The sequence below is a fragment of the Aedes albopictus genome, chromosome 2, assembly GCF_035046485.1.
Source record: "Aedes albopictus strain Foshan chromosome 2, AalbF5, whole genome shotgun sequence".
In the NCBI taxonomy this organism is placed as follows: Eukaryota; Metazoa; Arthropoda; class Insecta; order Diptera; family Culicidae; genus Aedes; species Aedes albopictus.
In genome coordinates this window covers 135,761,802-135,783,995 of record NC_085137.1, presented here as the reverse complement: position 1 = coordinate 135,783,995, position 22,194 = coordinate 135,761,802, and the positions used below count along the sequence as shown (strand labels likewise).

The 22,194-nt window shown below is 40.4% G+C and overlaps 1 protein-coding gene across 4 annotated transcripts in view; it reads right to left on the bottom strand.

Annotated features, from left to right (window-relative positions):
- Window positions 1–22,194, bottom strand: part of LOC109417642 (serine/threonine-protein phosphatase 6 regulatory ankyrin repeat subunit A) — a 252,487-nt gene that overhangs the window by 206,361 nt on the left and 23,932 nt on the right. For all 4 annotated transcript variants that reach the window (XM_062850497.1, XM_029853479.2, XM_029853477.2 and 1 more), the window contains exon 2: window positions 9,627–9,728. In XM_062850497.1, coding sequence (XP_062706481.1) covers window positions 9,627–9,728 — 102 coding nt within the window. The remainder of the gene's footprint in view (window positions 1–9,626; window positions 9,729–22,194) is intronic.

Sequence of the window (22,194 nt, the reverse complement as noted above, 5' to 3'; positions counted from 1 at the left end):
AGCAAAATTAAGCGAAGAAGGAAATTTTCCTTTCCAACTGATGCTTAATTGTATACTGATCAATTTCGCCCCAAAGTGGCATTTCCAATTTTTTGATTTTTGGAGTTATTTAACTTAAAGCTTAAATTTGTTGAACAAAATTCTGTCACATGGTTCCATGGAGATCCACTGGGTACTGGTTTTACAGAAAATCTTTTGACAATATTTGAATTGCCACTGATGTTATCCGCAAAAGTTGTTTTCAAGTGATCAATTTGACCCCGGATTACGGTACCAGGTTTACTGAAATCTCCTGGGATTTCTTCGCTAATTTTCCAGGGTTATCTTTGAGTTTGATTCATGGAATCTTTCAAAGTTTTTCCTGGATTTCTTTAGAAATTTCTCCCGAGATAACTCCCGACATTCCTTATGGATTTCTTTCAGAAATTCTCCGACGATTAATTACCTTGGGGATTCCTCCAGGATTTTTTCATCGATTACTCAAGAGATTCCATCACAAATTCCGTTTTGAATTAGAATACTCTCATGGTTCGATCATTAATTTCTCCCGGGATTCCTTCATGAAATTCTTCCTGGATTACTGCATAAATATTTACCAGGATTCTTATCGGTATTTCTTCGGGGTTTCTCCCGAAATTCTGTCACAGACTATTCTCGAGATTAGTTCAAGGATTGCCTAATGATTATTGCTTAGTTTGCCCAAGTGTAAAATTAGCAATAAATTAAAATGCACAAAAATAAAAACTTAAAAAAATAGTTTTTCCCGTGATTCTTTTAGAGATTATTCACGGGATTCTTCTGTTATTTCCTATCGGTATTCTCCCACGAAATACCTTACTGATTTTTTTCAGAATTTTTTCCTGAAATTCTTTCAGGTATTCCTCCAGAATTCTATCAGAGATCTCTCTCGGAATTCTATCGGCATTTCCCCAGGATGCTTTGGAGATTCCTTGCTGGGATTTTTTTTAGCAGCGCTTTCAGGGATACGTCATGTTTCTCCAACCGGGATTCCATCAGAAATTCCTCTTATGAGACTCCTTCATGAAGTCCTCTCGAGATTTATTGATTCTTTCCGGGATTATGCAAGGGATTCCTCTCAAGATTCGTTCATGTTTTCTTTTAAGAATTTCCCCGGAACTTTTATGGGGATTTCTACCGCGACTCTTTCATTAACTACTCCATTGATTTTCGCAAGATTCCTTTTGTCACTCTTTCAGCTATTTTTCCCAAGATTCATTTGGATATTCCTACGAAGATTTCTCCTGGATTCTTTAAGAGATTTTTTCAGATACTTCTTTGAGGATTTATTGAGATATTTTCTTTTTCAGATATCCTTTCCGATTTCTCCAGGTATCCTTTATTTTACAATTATATTTTATGTTTTGAGATTTTCAAATCTTACTGAAATCGTGTTTATTTTATTCGAACTTAATTTATGAAAATAAATATATTTGAATTGTGAGATTGTAGATGTAGAAAATATGCTATCATTTTATAAAATCTCAAACTTCACCGTGTTTAATTCAAGGAACAGGCACAGTTAGCGCATAGGACTGAAAATATACCACGTGTCTCCCATCACCATTTTTCACCTTACTATTGACGTTGACGTCATCTTGTGTACAAATGTCAACTGACCCTTCTTTCGCAACAATCCCCATGACTAACCTAATCCTAATTTACAACACAGCTGCAAAAAGGATACACTGTTGACCGATAACGGCAGTTACTGGTCGGTGTCGCTGACCTGCTGCCACAGTAGGATGAGGAATTACTCCCTCATTAATACCGAATAAATAAGCCAACCTTACGCAAAATTTCCCACCTCCTCCCCGAATCCTAGACTACCGGACTGGGAGAAATGCTAATGTGAGGGACGCGCGGTCAGTCCTGCAAATCGCCACGTGGTCTGCTGTGACGTCCAAGGTGTTGAATTAGGTATCGCTGCTTTGCTTTTCATACGATTTTCGGTTCCATTTTTCACGTTCCTACTTGCCTCGCATGGGACAACAAAACACAGTCACTAAAATTTCCCGCACTGCGAGACCAAACCAAACCAAACTAAGGAACGCCGAAAAATCAAGATTGTGACTACGCAAGACACGCCATCAGGTGATTGTGTCGTTGTGTTTGGGTAGGAGCAGGTATGGGGACGGCATTCTTTTTGGCCTAGGACAAATCTCAACACACTGAATGCTTGGACTTCAGAAATAACAGCAGAGTCAACTAGAGAAGCAATAATAACAGTGTGGCAGTAGTAGGTAAATGTGTAGCACACGAAACTCAGTGATTCACGCCGCATAAACGGGGTCATGGTCTCCGGTTGGGAATGTCGTCTCCTTTAGTACTGGTACCTACGATAAGCAACGTACCAATTTGAGCTTTTGGTATGTGCGGTGAACATAAGCTTTATTTTTTTTTGCAATGTATGTGTAGTTTAATTCAATATCCCAAGCTTGAAAAATCATAATTGAAATATATATTGTCAAAAAGCTAAGTAAGATTCGGGCTCTATGAGCTACACGCATCAAGCTTTTTTATTGTCCGATGTTTTTTATATGTATATGCGAAAAATAGCTGAAAATAAATAGCAAAGATATTACATTCAAAAATAATCGAATTTAAAAAAAAATAATAATGCACAAAAATCGATATCTACAAAATATTTGGCCGGCGCTGTTATTCACCCAAGAAAGTTTGAGCTCTCGAATCATGTGCTAATGAAATAATTTTATGATTTTGTGACGAAGTGTGACGAAAGGGGGGTAGGGGTCTATGATATGCTACGTAGCTTTATAATGAGCCTATACAAAAAAAGGTATTTCGTAACTTCTAAAATTTTTATTTGCATTAAGTATCATAATCCAGAAAATCCATTCCATTGCCATTCACATTAATGTAAATAACAAATATTGGATATAAATTTCGGCTTCTTTTCATAAGACATGCAGCTATCGAACGCAACAACTGTATCTGAGAAAAAGGTTTTGAAATCCTGCGTAAAAAATATTGAATAATGAAAGAATAATGTATATGCAGATGAAAATCAATATCGCTTAACAGGGGTTCCCAACCTTTTTGAGGTGGCGACCCCCTTTAAGAATTGTCAAAACATCCGCGGCCCAATGAAAATTAAAAAAAATATATAAATTATATGAACGAAATCGAGATTTTTGGGTACAGTGACGTAGCCAGAAATTTACTGTGGGAGGAATTTTCGACGATCAATGACACTCACATTTCGTAAAAATTATGTCATGAACATTCAATTTGAATCATAGCTGAAAAATAGCGGCGCAGCCGAAATTTTTTTCTTCTGAAGGCGTTTGATACTGAAAATTTGTTCCTCAAATTGTGGCTTTTGGGGGCAGCGGTATACAAAATTAAAATTTGATATAATTTGCACAAAATAGAATACAAATTTAACATTTTTTTTGGTAACATCGCGGCCCCCCTAGACTGGCTTCACGGCCCCCCAGGGGGCTGCGGACCACCGGTTGGGAACCCGTGGCTTAAATGCTTCTCACGACCAATAGTTTCCAAGTAACTATGAGGCACTATAACTTACCTCGGGACTAATATAGTGCTAATAAGGAGCCAAAACGCTCTATATTGGCCGCTTAATAACCCTATGTGCCGGAAGGTTCCGGGTCATTTGGCCGAACGCCATTTTGCCGAATGCCGTTTGGCCGAATGCCGTTTGGCCGAAACAATAATGATGTACTCAAGTGACCATACCACTGTTCCCAGCCTCAGTATAACTTGAAAGAATAGCCTATGAGTCAAAGAAGGAAAAATCTGTGATAAAATACAGGCAGTTTCAACGCCAACTAATCTCTGAATGTGAAAACTAGAAAGAATAGCCTATGATTTAAAGAAGGAATTATTTCTGATGATCATATTGGCAGTTAGAATGTCAAAAACTTCTGAATTATTATTATTATTATTTCTTTATTATAGAGGTTTTCAGCCCTAGGCTGGTTCATCTCTTAACTTCTGAATTCTTTTGATCACGATTCGGCCAAAGGACCCTTCGGCCAGATGGCATTCGGCAAAATGGCGTTCGGTCAAACGGCGTTCGTCCAAACGGCATCCGGAAAAGGCGAAATATAGTGCTAATGGATACTTGGATTTGCTGCTTGCTATAAGGTACACCGGGGCAAGTTGAAACGGGTGGGGCAAGATGAAACGCGGAGTTTTGAAATAGATTTCAATACAATTTGGAAATTTTTATCTCGTCAAAAGATTGTTTGAATCAAAAAGAATATGTTATGGCATTCAAGATGTTCACCATCATTGGATAACATCATGGTAACCCACTGTTTCATCTTGCCCCACCCGTTTCAACTTGCCCCGTTGTACCTTAGGGTACTGCACGCCGCTAAGGTTGCAAAGGAAAAATTTTCTAAGTTTTTGGCATTATTCCAGGAGTTCCTTATATAGTTTCTACAAGACTTCCTCGAAGAATTCCTGCAACTATTTCTTAAGGGTTCCTTTAGCAGCTTTGTAAGGCATTTCTTATGGTGGTCTGTAAAGGTTTCCCAACAGGAGAACGATAACATTTCCACAGAAATTCCTATTGGGAATCCCAAAAAAAAAAAACTTCAGAAAACATTCCAAAAGTGTTTGGAGGAATCTGAAGGAAATTCCAGAAGAATTTCAGAACGAACTCCTGGAGGAATCTTGAAAGTAAATTTCAGAAAAATTTCAAAAGAAATCCCATGGGGAGTTCCTGGAGAAATTCTAAACGGAACTTTTGGAGAAATGTTGAATAAGCTCCTGGAAGAATCTCAGAAGGAACTCCTGGTTCCATTTCTAAAGAGAACACGAAAAAAAAATGATGGAATCCCTAATATAACTTTTAGGGAATCCCGAAACATATACACATAGAACTTCTGGTAAAACCTAAGAAAGAAAATCCTGGTGGGATTCCAGAAGGAACTATGGGAGGAATCTGTAAAGAGATTCCTAGCGGAATTCTGAAAGATCCTCGAGGAATCCTGGAAGGAATGAATAAAAGGATACCGGAAAAAGTTCCTGGAGGAGTCCCTGGAAAAAAATCCTGGATAAATCATAGAAGGAAGTCCTCGAGGAATCTCAGAAGAAACTCCCAGAAGAATCCAGGAAGGAATCCAAAAAAATAACTCCTAGGGACAGTGTTGGGAATACTCTTTTGCAAGCGCTATACTCACTTGCTTCTATCTCTTTTTAGAAGCATGCTTTCAAAAAACGAAGTATGAAGAACATTTATAGAGTAGTGTTATCTAAAATTTTATCGAATAAAGTAAGAGTATCACGCGGTGATAATGAGTATAATTTATACTCACCTCGTGCTCACAGCCCTCCAACGACTTCTCTTTGCGTGCGCGATCTCTACTTTATTCGGCAAACTTTTAGATACAACTACAATGTAAAAGTCCTTCGAATACCTTTTTTTATAGCATGCTTCTGAACTACGTTAGTAGCAAGTGAGTATAACATTTTTTTCATGTAAATATTCTCAACACTGCCTGGAAGAATACCTTCTGGAGGGGTTTTGAAAAAAAATGCCGGAGGGGTTTCCTGCAGAGGTCTCGGAATGAATATCTGAGTGAATTCCTGAAGGAAATCTAGAAAGTACTACTGGAATTCCTAGAATCCCGAAAGGAACTACTTTAGGAAACCCAGAAAGAAGTTCTGATGGAATCTCAAAAGAAATTCCTGTTCAAATCCCTGACGAGATGTCCGAAAAAACTGCTTGAAGAACTCCTAAAGGAAACCATGGATAAACTTTTAGAAAACCTTGAAAAAAAACACTCGGAGAAATCTAACAAGGAACTTTTGGTGAAATCTAAGAAACTCCGAAGAGAAGTCTTGGAGGGATCTCTGAAGGAACCCCTGAAGGAATACAAGGAAGATTTCACAAACGGAACCCCAAAAGATATTCTTGGAGAAATCCCAGATGAAAGTGCTGGAGGAATTAAAAAGGGAAGAATTCTCAAAATGCTACGTCATTAATAGGGGGTTTCCGAATTTTTGCCGAAATGCTACGAGGGTGGAAGCTACGTCTTTTATGGACGCCCCCCAAGGAGCTACAGGAGCGTTCCAGAAGGTTGTTTCAGACGATTTCAGGAGCCTTTTAGGCGCGTTTCGATTGGTTTCGTTGCCGCTTCAGTTGGATTACGGGGTAATGACGGGAGAGAGAAGGGATGTTGCAGAGGCGTTTTAAAGAGTCCCAAGGGGTTTCAGAGGGTACTAGGAGATCTCAGGGGCGTGCCAAGAGGGTGCCAAGGAGTTTCACGGTAGGGTTATCAGGAGATCTCAGGGGAGTTTCAGGTGGTCCCAACGGGTTTCAGAGTGGTACCAAGTGGTCTCAGGGGCGTTTCCGGGAGTTTTAGGAAGTATCAGGAGGTGTTTCAAGGAGGCTCTCGGGGGTCACATGAGTGCTTCAGGGGGTTTAAGGAGCGTTTCAAGAAGCTTATAGGTGGCCTCAGGGACGCTTCTAAGGGGGTTCCAGGAGATGCCCCTGAACATGTCAACGGGGTCCCAAGGGTTATCAAGGAATACTAGGTCTCAAGAGCGCTACAGGGTATCTCAAGCACGTTTCAGGGACGCCAGGGATCTCAGAGCGCACTGGGGAGTCTCAAGGGAATTTTAGGAGGTTTCAGTGGGGTTGCAGAGGGCCTCTGCTCAGTGTTTTATTTTGCCGATTTCGTGCGCTTTTTTAATAACGTTTCAACCGATGATTTTTGCGATATAGTTTCTTCGGAGATGTTTCTACATTAGACAAGGCGCTTCTTTTGACATAAAGAGTTAAATGATCAATCCACCTATAAGTGAGATGAAAAAAATATTTTTTCGAAATATGCAGATAGACATTTGATGTCTTCGGCAAAGTTGTGCAAAATGCAATTTTGAACAACTTTGTCAAAAACGCCATAATGCTGAATCTCATACTTTACGAGATATATTGCGTTGTATGTGCATGACCCCTAGAAATCATATATTTTATCATAACTTTTTAACGGGATTTTTTTAGATTTTTTGCGTCTTCTGCAAAGTTGTTTGGAATGTAAAAATACATGTTTTTGATGAACATCGAAAAACGCTCGCTTTTAAAATTACAAAGTTATTTACAAATTACTAATATTTATAGAGTAACTTCGAACTCGTCCAACTGCTTTAGGCGCAAAATGGCGCAGAGAACCGTTTCGAATAATGAAACAACTATATTTCTACTATATCAAAATGGCTTAAACTTTTGTATACAAGTGTATTCTTTATATGTTATGGTAAATGAACAAACAATTATCAAATATTGAAATTATCTAATAACTTCTTCATTTAACGAGATAGAATGTCGCAATGTTCAGCAAAATTGTGTATTTTTATATGCTCAACATCAAACGTCTATCTGCATTTTTCGAAAAAATATTTTTTTTCATCTCACTTATAGGTGGATTGATCATTCAACTCTTTATGTCAAAAGAAGCGCCTTGTCTAATGTAGAAACATCTCCGAAGAAACTATATCGCTAAAATCATCGGTTGAAACGTTATTAAAAAAGCGCACGAAATCGGCAAAATAAAACACTGTGCTCTGGGGCATATCAGAGGGTTCCACGGCGTGTTGCGGGAGAGATCAGAGACGTTCCAAGGGTCCCATAGACTTTCGGGGTCCTCAAGGGGTCTCAGGGGGTGCTTCAGGGGTTCTCAGAGGCATTGCATGAAGTATCAGGGGAGATCTGGGGGCCATTCAGGGCGTCTTAATGGATCTCAGGAGTTCCAGAGAAGCTACAGGATTTCAGGGGTGTTTCATGGGGATTCAGGATGTACCAGTATATCCTGTCTGGACACTCCTTAGGATTCTCTTAAAAAAAAAACACTGATATCTCCTGATATGCCCTGAGTCCCTTTGGAGGGAAACACTCCTAAGAATTCCTGGTTCCCTTTGAAACTCCATGGAACACCCATAAGACCACCTAAAATTCCCCTGAGACACCCCTTAGACCCCCATGAAATTCTTTGAGACCAATAACCCCCCTGAAACTCCTTGTAACAGCCTTGAGAATTCTTTGTACCCCCTGAAAACCCTTGGGTCTCCCTTAAACATCCCTGAGATCTCATGGTACTCCTTGAAACTCCCTGGAACGCTCCTGATACCCTTTGAATCGCCTTTGAGACGACTGTGAGACCCCCTTGAAGGCCGACTTGAAACCTCATCGGACTCCAATGAAGGCATCTGAAAACCTCTTGATGCGCCCCTGAAACCCCTAAGTAACCCTTTGAAACCCAATTGAACCACCTGAAACGTCCCTGAAATCCCCTGTGACCTCTGTGAAACTCCCCTGAAACCACATCGGACTCTTATGAAGGCCTATAAAAACCCCTTGAAATGCCCCTGAGACCTTCAGGATCCCCTCGAACCATCTGAAGCGTCCCTGAGATCTCCAGCAATTTCTTTGCAAAGCAACAGAAACGCCCCTGCTTTCGATTGCTGGGAGTTTGTATCGGCTTTCAGTCTTTGCAGCGGTCAGAACTAAAGCATGATTTCTACGCCCGACGTTTCTAACCCTTGAAAAATATTGAATATACAATCGAAACGTCAGGCATAGAAATCATGCTTTAGTTCTGATCGCTCCAAAGACTGAAAGCCGATTAGCTCTCCCGGCACTGAAATAGTTGTAAGTTTTCTTTTTGCTCATTTATGTGACAAATTTTCTAATATCGAAACCCAAAACAGAATTGTTACCGAATTTAAAAAAAAGTGTATCTTTTGTCTAGTAAACAATGTTAATTTTAATTATATGCTAAGACAGAGACTAAACTAACAATCCGCAACAATCATAAACAAGAAAACAACGAACAGAAGCTCAACCGCTACTTTCCGGCACAATTTCCGCCTCCTCGACCGGAACCGTGAAATCATATCCAAATTCCCAGCTGGGAGGCGAAAATCATCGAAACAATCAACCACAACGGATCGCGAGTCGACCGATTTTGCGGTTAAAGATTTTCATAACACCTTCTTTGGCATCGGCAACTGGTCAATCGAATCGCCAAAAACGGTGGCCGGTTGAACTTAACCTGGAATGCTAATCAGATCCACACACTTTTGGTTCTGACCGGCGGTAGCGTGGCTTGGGGTGCTCCAAACGCATGGAACAGCTTGGGGAGGAAATGTGAGCGATTAATCGTTCACAAAACACAAATATACCTACCAACACCCGTTCGTTGCCGGCATGGCGCGCGGATTACGAGTCTGACGCGACTGGCGTGGGTGAGATTCGAGAGACGAAAACTGTGTTTTCCGTTTGTGGCATTGATTTGGGGCGTCGAGATTTTATAGGGGGTGGTTGTGGTCTTGAATTATTACGATTTTATGGAGATCTTGAAATACTTTTTGTTGTGTTGCTGCTTGCTGCTATTCCATTTCGTTGATAACTTTTCAAGGTCTTTAATGAGGCGCAGGACTAGGTCAGAAATCGACAGGTTGACCGTCGTTGGTAATGATGCGAACCTCTGTTTGAAATGATAACGCTCCATTGTCCTAATCATCATCGGTGGGGGAAATTCAGGTCACAAAGGATAATCGCAAGTAATCACTCATCCGTAAATGATCGCAGGGGTCCGAAATATGCTACTTACATTATTCCTCGCTCCGACGTCCGACCCGAGTTCTATAAGCCTATCTAAGATTGATGTCCGGTTGTCCTTCACGGCGTACATTAGCGGTGTCATTCCGGTGGCCTGCAAAGAACGAGAAGAAAAAAATACCGCCCATTAGAGAACATGTCCAGCCGAAAAAGTCGCCGTATCAACATATTTTGTCCCATACTAGATGAGGTTTTAAAAAGTGGCACTAATCGCTTCCTCTCGTGGTTCACCATGACTCGACACAACCCGACTGTGAAGAAATATCAAAATGATAACTCGAAATATTTGTTCAGTTTTTCTTTGGTGCAATGATTCAAACTGAATTGTAATGATATCCAGACTCAAATGTGTCTAATGGGGATTTCAGTAACATTAAACGGAAAATAAATTAAAAGATGTTCAAAATGTTTCGTTTTTTTTTTGCATAAGTTTTGAAATGTCACTGACAACGTTTGATATCTGTGTGAAGATGATATATTCGACATTTTGTTTTGCTATTTCACCCTTCTCGGGAACCCCCCGCGCTGAACTGTTCCGGAACAGCACCGCGGTACATACTCTCTCGCCCTGAAAGGAAGGAAGACGGCTTTCATACGAGTTGCCATTCCGTTCTTTATCGGTTGGCCTAAATCTGTCGGTGCGGGTTGCCAATCCCAAAGCAGTAGTACCGGTGCCGGATGGTTCTTGGTGAGCGACGACGGTGTCGGAAGAAAATTGCCGGTCAGTAATATAACAGTCTGAACTCGTTGGATAATGGAATGGCAAATGTCCGAAACATGCAACATGCTTCTGTTGCGGCCAGAGAGATTAGAAGTGTAACGAAGCATGGTGGGGTGACTTAAAGTTCACCGAAGAAATGAGCCCAACACGAACGAAAGGGTTGGTATTTGTACCAGAAACAGCAGACATGTAACGAATTATGGTGGCGATGTCATAAGCTGACCAGTGTCGTGTGATTTACTTTACTCGAAGCAAATAATAATGCGACAAGATGAATCATAACATTCAATCTTCTGGAATTTGTTTTTGGGATTTTGCAGAACATACCACAAACACTTCCCTTGACACTTCCCAAATAATCTGGACCATAGGATAAATCGTCAATTACACTGGTTTACAAAATAAAACAAAATTCGTGAACTTCTATCAACGACCATCCTTTTTGATGTATAATTGAGTGCTGATTTCGACACCGTGCCGTGCTTCAAAAATTTTTAAGTAGAACATGTTCAGCAGGTTTTGAATTTCGCTTAAACATTGAGTTTCACAGTTCTTAAAAACATGGAGTGGAGTCAACCAATTTTCAATCCTCCTTTTATGAATTAAAAGCTAATTGGGTTCTTAAATTTTGAAAATTTAATGATTTTTTTATTTTTATACAAAAACGCGCCGTGTACTGAGCCAATTTGTTTTTTTTTTCTGATTGTTTAACTTTATTTTGATATCTAAACTCAATTTCAAAAAGATTTTCCAACGAAGGTGATTCATCAAATCGCTCCAACATAAACTTCAAATTGATAATTAAATAGGTTCCCGGGCATTGAAACTCATGAAAATTTGGATTTCGGCTCAGTTTGACGTGCAGATTCAGAATATGGAATTCAATCCTTCAACACCGTTAAAGGAGCCAATTATAATATGTTTGGATCGTCTGAACACAATATTTGCGTCACATTGGTGGACGTCAATATATTGATGATTGAAACATAATAAATTTGTGTTGTTTCCATGTTCTATTCATTGCCAAATCTTCGGACTGGACGCATAGATCTGACAAGAGAATAACCGATTGTCACTCATTTGACCGTGAAATATAACAGTTCCTTATTGATAACAATGTGATAATTTCTAGAGCAAATAGCACAATAATATGACTACAATTTTGCCCCTCAACACAAAAGAATCATCACCTCTAGAAAAACAAAAATAGGCTCATCATAACTCTAGGGATTTCTAAAAGAACTTCTGTAAAACCTCATCTGTAAGAATTTTTAACCCTCGAGCGATCGCGCTGTTGTATTTTGTACAACATGATAAAAAAATTACGCTTTTAGTACTTAGCATTAGCGTGGTGCTGACGGTAGTGGGCTGGTGAACTGGTGAAAAAAATCCTGTAGAAATTCTTAGCATTATGAAGAAGTCTCTGGAAATGTTTATGCAGAAAGTTCAAAAAATCGCTAATAAAATGCCTGTACAAATCTCTGAAAGAATTCGTGAAGAAATCGAAGGAATTTCAAAAAGAATCCTTGGAAGCAACTCAGGTTTATCTGGGTTTTCCAAAGAATTTCCTAGAAGGTTTTTGAACGAATCCTTGGAGGAGTTTCTGAAAAAAACGCTAGAGAAATTCCTGAATGAATGTTTTGAATACTTCATGAAGTTATTTCTGAAGAAATCCGTGGAACATTTTCTTCAAGAATCCTTGGACGAATTCGGTAAGGGACTAATTTTGTAATGAATCAATTTTGAAAAAAACTCTTGGAAGGTTTCTAAACGAATCCTTGAAATAATTTCTGGTATAAGTAATTTAAAGTCCTTTTGAAGCGATTTATAGAGCATTTCCTAAAGATTCCCAAGAAGAATTTATAGAGAAAAAGTAAGAGAAATTTCTGGAAAATTTCTGTATTCCTAATCTCTTGGAAGAGTAAATGAAGATTTTTATTGGCAAAATTAGTGAGAGGTTTTCAAAAAGAATCCAAGCAGAAATTTCAGAGAAAGCTCGTGGCATCTCTACTAGAGGAATACTTGGAGAAATTTCTTCAGTAATCTCAAGAGGAATTTTAGAAGAAACTCCTGATGAAATTTCTAAAGAAATTCACGAAAACATCTCTAAACAAGATTTTTCCAAAAAGTTTCTAGAAATGAAGGAATCCATGGAAGATTTTCTGAAAGGTATAACTCAAGATAGGGTGAAGGGATTTCTAAAGAAATCCATGGAAGGTTTTCTTAAATGGGCACCAACATTGCAAAAGGACGTTACTGCTTTTTTAAACTAAATCAGCTTGTATTGCTGTGGATAATAATTAATTGCTCACACGCAATCCTCTCGGAAAGGGAAACACATTCTCTGCCTAGAGGTGATTGTAAATAACATGGGAATTGTAGAATATGTTCCACAACTTTGCAAGAAGCAAATGTATCCAAAAGCAGCTACGCCCTCCTGGAAAGTTGGTGCGAAAGAAATTGATAGGGAAATTTGTGAAGGAAACATTGAAGGAATATCTGATGAAATTTTTAGTGAAGACAAGTTTTTCTAAATCCATTAAGGCCGTTACAAATATTGTTTTCACTTTTATAGTGTTGAGTCAATCTGTAAAATATTAAAAACTCATCGGATTTGTTAAAGAATTTTTGGCAAGACGCGATATTTTGATAAATATTTTTCATTTGCCCTCTCAAAATTCGAGATTCAGCCAAAAAATGTTAAAGGGGGCGGAGATAAAAAGTCAAAATGAATTTTTTATCAGCCAAATTAATTTCCGAAAGGAAACTCTTAATGGTATTCTAAAGGATTCCCTCGAAGATTTTCTGCAATAATCTCTGGAAATCATGCATTCCTTCTTGGAAGTCTTCCTTATGTAATCTTGTAAAAATTTCTTGAGGACTATTCAGACCTACATATCTGTTAACAAACACCTGGAAAACTTCCAGAAAAGCTCTCGAGGATACTTTCCGCAGAAATTCTTGTAGGTCTTTCACAGGTAATTCTTTGAGTTCAATTCTGGAAAAATATATGGACGGTTTATTGTAAAATTTCTGAAAGAATTTGTAGAAGAATGCCTAAAGCAATCCTTGGGGAAATTTTTTGAAGAAATTCATGGATGAATTTCTCAAATATCCCCTGTTAGGTTTTCAAAAAACTCTTTTGGGGTTTTCTGGAAAAATCGCTTTGGAAATTTCTAATGGAATCACTGGATGAATCGCGAAAAATATTATAAAATGAACCGTAGAAAAAATTTTCAAAGGAATCCGTAAAATAATGCCCGTGTAAACTTCTGGAGAAATTCTTGGAGAAGATCTCAAACGAATCTCTTGAGGATTTTCTGAATAAATATCCAAGAGGAATTTCTAATCGAATCTCTTAAGGAACTTCTGAAGAGATTCATGTAGAAACTCTGAAGCAATACATGCTTTATCTGAAAGAATATGTGAAAATACTGAAGTAATGCAAAAAAACTTTCTATAGGATTTTCCAAAGATTTTTTTTGGGACATTTCTAATTTAAAAGAAAACACTGTTGTTCGAACATTATTCCCAAACAGGATTAATTCGTATTGTTTCCATGTTCGATTCATTGCCATTAAATCTTGGAACATGATTATATCCAATTGTCGGTAATTGGTATTTAATTTCTGCAGGTGTATCTGGAGGGATTGCAATACAAAGAAATTATCCATGAAAAATCTCCTGGAGACATTCCTACTGAAATTTCTAATATAGTCTTTGGAAGAATCTCTGAAAAATAAACCGAAGAAATATCTAGACTTTTTAAAGCAATTCCTAGAAGGGTTTTGATAGGGTCCTTGTAGGAATTTCTAAATGAACCCATGGTAAGCTGTACGAAGGCATTTATGAAGCAATTTCTGAATCCATGGCAGACTTTCTGCGAGAATCTTTGATTCTTTGTAAGGAAATCTGTAAAGCAATGTTAAAAGGAAATCAATGAAGTTTTTCTAAAGAAATTATTGGTACGATTTCTGATGAAATCCCTAATTTCTCAAAGCGAACCTTGAAGATTTTCCAACGAAATCCCCAGAGAAATTTAACATGAAAAATTGGGGAAATTTCTGATTTTTTTATAGAATTTTTGAAGAAATACGTGAAAGGTTAACAAAACGAATTCATGGAGAAATTTCTTAATGTTCATGGCAAATTTTTCCCAAATCATTCTATCCTTGTTTAATAGTTTAAGGGAATCGAATATACTCTAAAATTATTTTCCCTAAAATTACACGGAAAATAAAATTTTCTGTGAAAAAAATTTAAAATAATAATATTTCAACAATAATCATAAAATCTCAAAATGCTTTCATCTCAAAAAATCCGTTTCCCTAAGTGCCTTCCAGGAAAAATATAAAAGTGTGGGGATGTTCAAAAATGAAAATTAGGAAAATCAAAAACCGAAATTCACGAAATTGAGAATTAAAAAGAATCATCTTCCAAAACATGTTTAAAGCGATTTTGGATGACGAAAAATGATATTTAGATCAAAATCAAAAATTCGGGTATTAGAGGGTTAAGGAAACCGTGGAAGATTTTCTGAAAGAAATTCCTTGTAAATTTTCTAAAGATTCATGCAGCAATTGCGGAAGCTACTCGGAAGGTTTTCTAAAGGAGTTCTTGGGAGAATTTTGGGATGTATCTCTGGCAGATATTCTTGAGAAATCCCAAGAAGGCTTCTAGATCTAATCTAAGCTAATCTAATACAAACGCAGCCAGTATGAGAAAGCATCCTGGAAAGTAATCATGTTGGATTAGGCCTAATTTCTTTTCTTGTCAATATTGTGGCTTGCAGCATATCAAAAATATGTTACAGGCATCAAAACGGCTAGGCCTACTGCGTTGTATTGTCGCAAAGATGATTCTTCGAATTGTGTCGAATTTGAACGATTGGTTTTCCGTCGAAGCAATTCTAGAATCTACAGAGGAGGAGGAATGCGTGGACATACCGTACCAATCGCTTTAAATTTGTGTTAAACATGATAATAAATGTAAGCATGTGAAAATAATAAAAGATAATGATATATAACGAATACTGGAAATAAACTTTTTGAATCCCTTCGGGAAATTTTACAGGGATTTCTGCGGAAATAATTCCAGAGAGGCTTTCAGTAGAGCTCACGCGTGTTTGGTTTGCTGCCTTGGAGGCTACTCGGTGGATTCGTTTATGAGTGTTCAATTGGGAGCTAACGGGGGACGTTTTCCTTGCGTTCTGTCATCTTGTATTATCAAGTACCTACTGCTAAACATTTTTTTCGGAATATGCAGATGGGTTTTTGTTTTGTTTTGAATGTCCGGAAAACTGCTTGATTCTGAAAGAAAGTGAACAATATTGCAACTAGAAATAAAATTGGTTCCGTATGTGTGATGTCAAATGACCTGACAATATGCAAGACAATATGTGTACAGGTGAACTAATAGAAAAGAGAGATGTTTTGTTATACGAGTTGTGTAGTCCTTTTACAACGAGTTACGAGTTGTGTAATCATTTTACAACCTTCTGTGTTTGTTTGTTTTCAGCACGTCAGACCAATATGAGTGAAAACAAAACTCGCAGTTTCTAAATAAATTCATTAAGGAGTGGTTTGGAGAAGTTTCTTAAAAAACACTTCAAACCTTTAAGAAATTCTGGAACAGTCGCTAGTGATATTTCTTATGAAATCACTGTATAAATTTTATTGCAGAATATTTCCGAATGAATCAAAAAAACATTTCTCAAAAAAATCCGTGAAAAAATGCCTGAGGAAATTTAAGTTTTCAAAGAATTCCCGAAGGATTTTCCATATAAATATCTGGAGGTATTCCTGAAACATTTGTGAAACAATCCATGCAAAAAAAAAGTTGTGTGAAATTAGAGACGAATCTAGAGAGGATTTTCCGATAGATATTTTGGAAGATATTTTGAAAACTCCTGGAAGAGTTTCTCAACAAATCTCGACGATTTTTTAAAAAGAACCCCTGGAGAAATTCGTATGTTAATATGTCGAAGAATTTTTGAAGGAATTTCTGTACGAGTTCCTTTAAAAAAAAAAATTGGATGATTTCTGATACAATCCATGCAAAAATTTCGAAACATTCCTAAAATATAAAATTTTGGAGAAATTCCCACAGATATTTCTGATGGGATCCAAGGAAAAATCTCTGAGGCAATCCATAAAGAACATTTTCTAAAAAATCCTTGCAAAATTTTCAGTAAAAAACCTAAAAGAATTCTTGCGGAAATTTTTCGAGAAAATTCAAACGAAATCCCTGAAAAAAATTCTCAATTAATGGTGAAACGAAGTTTTGAAGAAATCTCGGAATTTCTGAAAGAATCACAGGAAGAAATCTTAATACAGAAAACATAGGTTTTTGAAGGTTTGCGGGTGCATAGAAAAACATTAAATTCACAAATGAAAACAATCCACGACTCATCGACTTTGCCGCCTCCAAAACTATGGCCATTGACATCTTTTTCCAACAGAGCCGCCTTTATCATTACACCTGGAGATAACCACAGTAGACGGAATCGCAATTCGACCACGTTCTAATTGATGGACGGCACTTCTCCAATATTATCGACTTCAGGACCTATCGTGGCGCCAACATCAACTCCAATCATGGTGACTGACTGGATGTCGCCTCAGCATACGCACAGAATCTCGAGGCAGCATTGCCAGAGGAGGGCAAGCTGGATGTGGCCCCTCTAGATGACTACTGGAAAACAGTCAAAGCAGCTATCGACAATGCAGCCGAGAGCACCATTGGGTACGTGGAACGGAATCGACGGAACGAATGGTTCGACGAGGAGTGCAGAGCGGTTCTGGAGGAGAAGGATGCAGCGCGGGCGGTAATGCTGCCGCATGGAACCCGACAGAATGTGGAGCGATACAGACAGAAGTGGAAACAGCAGACCCGTCTCTTCCGGGAGAAAAAGCGCCCCCTGGAAGAAGCGGAGTGCGCGGAAACGGAACTGATGTGCCGTTCACAAGAAACACGTAAGTTCTACCAGAAGCTCAACGCATCTCGCAAAGGCAACGTGCCGCAAGCCGAAATCTGCAGGGATAAGGACGGGAGCCTCCTGACGGATAAACGTGAGGTGATCGAAAGGTGGAAGCAGCACTTCGACGAGCACCTGAATGGCGAAGAGAATGTAGGCACGGAGGACCAAGGCAGCGGAGGAAACGAACCAACTTGCACGCTGAGGGAAGTTAAGGATGCCATCCACCAGCTCAAAAACAACAAAGCGGCTGGTAAGGACGGTATCGCAGCAGAACTCATTAAGATGGGCTCGGAAAAGTTGGCCACCAGTCTGCACCAGTTAGTAGTCAAGATCTTGGAAACCGAACAGCTACCGGAGGAGTGGAATGAACGGATAACCTGTCCCATCAACAAGAATGGCGACAAGTTAATGTGTGAGAACTTTCGAGCGATCACCATTTGGGATGCCGCCTACAAAGTGCTATCCCAGATCATCTTCCGTTGTCTTTCACCTAAAGTAAATGAGTTCGTGGGTCCCAAGTGGGTCGTGAGTACCAGGTCCCAACGCGCCACCTGTTCATCGACTTCAAAGCGGCATACGACAGTATCGACCGCACAGAGCTATGGAAATTCATGGACGAGAACAGCTTTCCCGGAAAACTTACCAGACTTATAAGAGCAATGATGGACGATGTGCAGAACAGCGTAAGCATTTCGGGTGAACTATCCAGTTCATTCGAATCTCGACGGGGACTACGACAAGGTGACGGACTTTCCTGCCTACTATTCAACATCGCCCTGGAAGGTGTTATGCGACGAGCCGGCCTCAACAGCCGGGGTACGATCTTCACGAAATCCGGCCAATTTGTCTGTTTTGCGGATGACATGGATATTATTGCTAGAACATTTGGAACGGTGGCAGAACTGTACACCCGCCTGAAACGTGAAGCAGCAAACGTCGGACTGGTGGTGAATGCGGCTAAGACAAAGTACATGCTGAGCGAAACAGGACAAGCCTTGGCAGCAATGTTACGATAGACGGGGATACTTTCGAGGTGGTAGAAGAATTCGTCTACCTCGGTTCCTTGCTAACGGCTGACAATAACCTGAGCCGCGAAATACGAAGGCGCATCATCAGTGGAAGTCGTGCCTACTATGGGCTCCAGAAGAAACTGGGATCAAAAAAGATTCACCACCGCACCAAATGTAACATGTACAAGACGCTAATAAGGCCGGTGGTTCTCTACGGACACGAGGCATGGACGATTCTCAAGGAGGACCTTCAAGCACTCGGAGTTTTCGAGCGACGCGTGCTAAGGACTATCTTTGGCGGCGTGCAGGAGAACGGTGTGTGACGGTGATGGATGAACCACGAGCTCGCTGCACTGATGATACAAGTAGACCTGGAGGAGAGCTTGCTAGGTTGGTCGACCAGAACGATGTGGGACGCGGCCGAGAACCTAGGACTGCTGTCACGAACCAAGTGCTATGGCAAGAAATTATTAATTCAGCATTATTTTAATATTAATTTATGGTTGATGTATCGTTTTACAGCGAGCACAATCACACAGTTGTCAAGTGCGTAGATTTGGCGCAGGGGCATTTGAAAATGAAACAGAATAAAACATCTTCTTTCGCCTTCGCGTCCTATTAGTTTGAAAGTTCAAACATTAAATTAAGCATACTGAAATAAGAGCGATGACGAAATTCTAAAATCAGCCCTTACTATTTGCATACTAATGTCCTTGTGACGTTACCAGCAGTGACCGCGACCAAACCAGGATAGTTATCGTACAACCTCCTGCAAAATGAGCCCTTAGCACGATAGTCACTGTACCTATTATTAGTCACATATTTATACTTCTGTTAGTCACCTCCATGCCACAAGAAATGGCACTGTTGCGTCAGTGAAAGGACATTCTTGCAATTGTAGCCAATGCAATTGGATGTTTCTTGACAATCATAAAGATCCACCCGCGCCTTGTAGGTACTAGAAGGTCTCAGATTTTAAATTATATCACCAATGACATTTCGCTACGGCATGTCCTTAAAATTGGACGAATATTTTGCATTTGATTCGCTAATTACGGCATACGTTGCCTTTCAGCTAGAGCAAAATCGTTAAGGTAATCTACTGCCAAGGATCTTTGTTGGCGGAAATTGGAGACCACCACGTCATCCTCGAAACTGGTCAGTTGGAGAAAAATATGTTTCTTTGTTCGACTAATCACCATTTGATTGCGTTTGCTAATTTTCGCTCTCCACATTTCAGCGTTTTATCATTTCTGCCAATCAGCATTCAGTGTTCAGCAGGTAGGTAGGTACCCACAAAACCAGAAGGAAACGCCTGGTTGTTTATTCAAGCAGCGCAAACCAGGCAAGAAACGGCGGCAGCGGCCAATATCAGGCGTCTAGGAGTAATTTATCAGATTTTTCTTGCATTACACTCGCACACCCACCACCGGCCGTAAAGGTTAATCATCTGGATAAAAACCAGAGAAAACTCATGGAACGTGCGGCGATAAGCGAGACGGCCTTGAAAGTGGTTTACAGTCGCGGTTGCTCGCCAGGCGAACGATGACGACGACCTGAGAGCTGATGATTTCGCTTGCAAGGTTGGGTGGGTTAGCTTGACCGGCCGTCAATGCTGTTCGCGGGAGACGGGGTGGAAGAAAATGGCATAAGAAGTTGGTTTTCATTTGTCAAGAAAGGGGTTTACTCTACACTACACACAAACTTGGTCGCATAAGCTGACTGATGGGGCCACTATATCGGTAGGTAGAGTAACGCGTGCCAAGCTCAATACAAATGAAGGAGAAACATATAATTTCTGCTAAATTTAGCACTTGCAATTTGTTTGATTTATGGACACTGGCTGTGATGAAAAAAAAAATGTGGAACGTGAAATGTTATGATTTGTGAGGACTCATGCCGAGAGTGGATGCTTTTTTAGGTTCGAGAATATTAACCTTTCAGGACGCGCGCCTGTTTGACTCCAAAAGTGCACCTCGCTCGCACTGTATAGGACCAACCAGGTTTTTGGTAGTGTTGTACTATTTACAACGGCGCGTTGAAGGGTTAAAATTGTAGTTGGTTGCTAATAGGCTGCAAAATGGTGAGTCGGCAAGGTTCGTCCTACATAGCTCTGGTCCTCACAAGTTCCTACCTCATGCTTCTACGGGTCAAGCGATGACAAATACCGCCAGCTAAGCGTTGTGTGCTTAGGTGGTAGTGCAGCCTGTACACTGGTGTCCTTCTGGCTTCGACTAGATTGAGGAGGTATGGCTCTAGCGTCTGTACACCGAGGCTCAAACAGCGTATGTTCACCAAGGAGGTGTGGCTCAAACAGCGTCTGTTATGTCATTCAGCAGCTGAGTATGAAAGGTTTGTGGCTGCCGCTCTCTATCCTCGGTCGCGCCCAATAATGCTCGCCAGGTCACGCTCCACCTGGTCCGCCCATCGTGCTCTCTGCGCTCCACGCCTTCTTGTGCCAATTAGATCAACTTTGCAGGATTGTTGTCCGGCATTCTTGCAACATGCCCTGCCAACCGTATCCTTCCGGCTTTGGCCACCTTCTGGATGCTGGGTTCGCCGTAAAGTGCAGCGAACTCGTGGTTCGTCCTTCGCCGCCACACACCGTTCTCCTGCACACCGCCGACGATCGTCCTTAGCACGCGTCGCTCGAAAACTCCGAGTGCTTGCAGGTCCTCTTCGAGCATGGTCCATGTCTCGCGTCCGTAGAGGATCACCGGTTTTATTAACGATTTGTACATGGTGCATTTGGTGCGTGGGTGAATCTTTTTCGACCGCAGTTTCTTCTGGAGCCCGTAGTTTGTCCGACTTCCGCTGATGATGCGCCTCCGAATTTCACGGCTCACGTTGTTGTCAGCCGTCAGTAAGGATCCGAGGTAGACGAATTCCTCCACCACCTCGAAAGTATCCCCGTCTATCGTAACACTACTACCTAGATGGATTCAGGTTCCGTCTACCAGCATATACTTTGTTTTTGAGGCATTCACCACCAGTCCGACCTTTACTGCTTCGCACTTCAGACGGGTGTACAGCTCTGTGACCGCTCCAAATGTTCTGGCGATAATGTCCATGTCGTCCGCAAAGCAAACAAATTGACTGAATTTATGAAAATCGTTCCTCGGCTGTTGAGCCCGGCTCGTCGCATAACACCTTCCAGGGCGATGTTGAAGAGTCGACATGAGAGTTCGTCAGCTTGTTGCAGTCCCCGCCGAGATTCAAATGAACCGGATAGTTCACCCGAAACCCTTACGCGGTTTTGCACACCGTCCATCATTGCTTTTATCAGTCTAGTCCAGGGGACTGTTATGGTCTTCTTGTTTTCTTACCCAGCATTAAAATTATGCTGCTGTGTTGAGAGATAGGTTGTCAGCTTGAGCCCTACGCTTGAGCCGCTGTTATGCTGGCTACGAAAACATTGCATTGGTGGGATAGGGATGCCAATTCCTTGGTCTAGTCAGCTTTCCAGGAAAGCCGTTTTCGTCCATGTTCTACATAGCTCTGCGTGGTCGATACTGTCGTATGCCGCTTTGAATTCGATGAACAGATGATGCGTTGGGACCTGGTATTCACGGCATTTCTGGAGAATTTGCCGTACGATGAAGATCTGGTCTGTTGTCGACCAGCCGTCGATGAAGCTGGCTTGATATTTTCCCACGAACTCATTCGTTTTAGGTGACAGACGACGGAAGATGATCTGGGATAGCACTTTGTAGGCAGCATTCAAAATAGTGATCGCCCTGATGTTCTCACATTCCAAATGGTCGCCTTTCTTGTGAATGGGACAGATTACCCCTTCCTTCCACTCCTCCGGTAGCTGTTCGGTTTAAGTAGATCGGCGAGTATGCGGGTA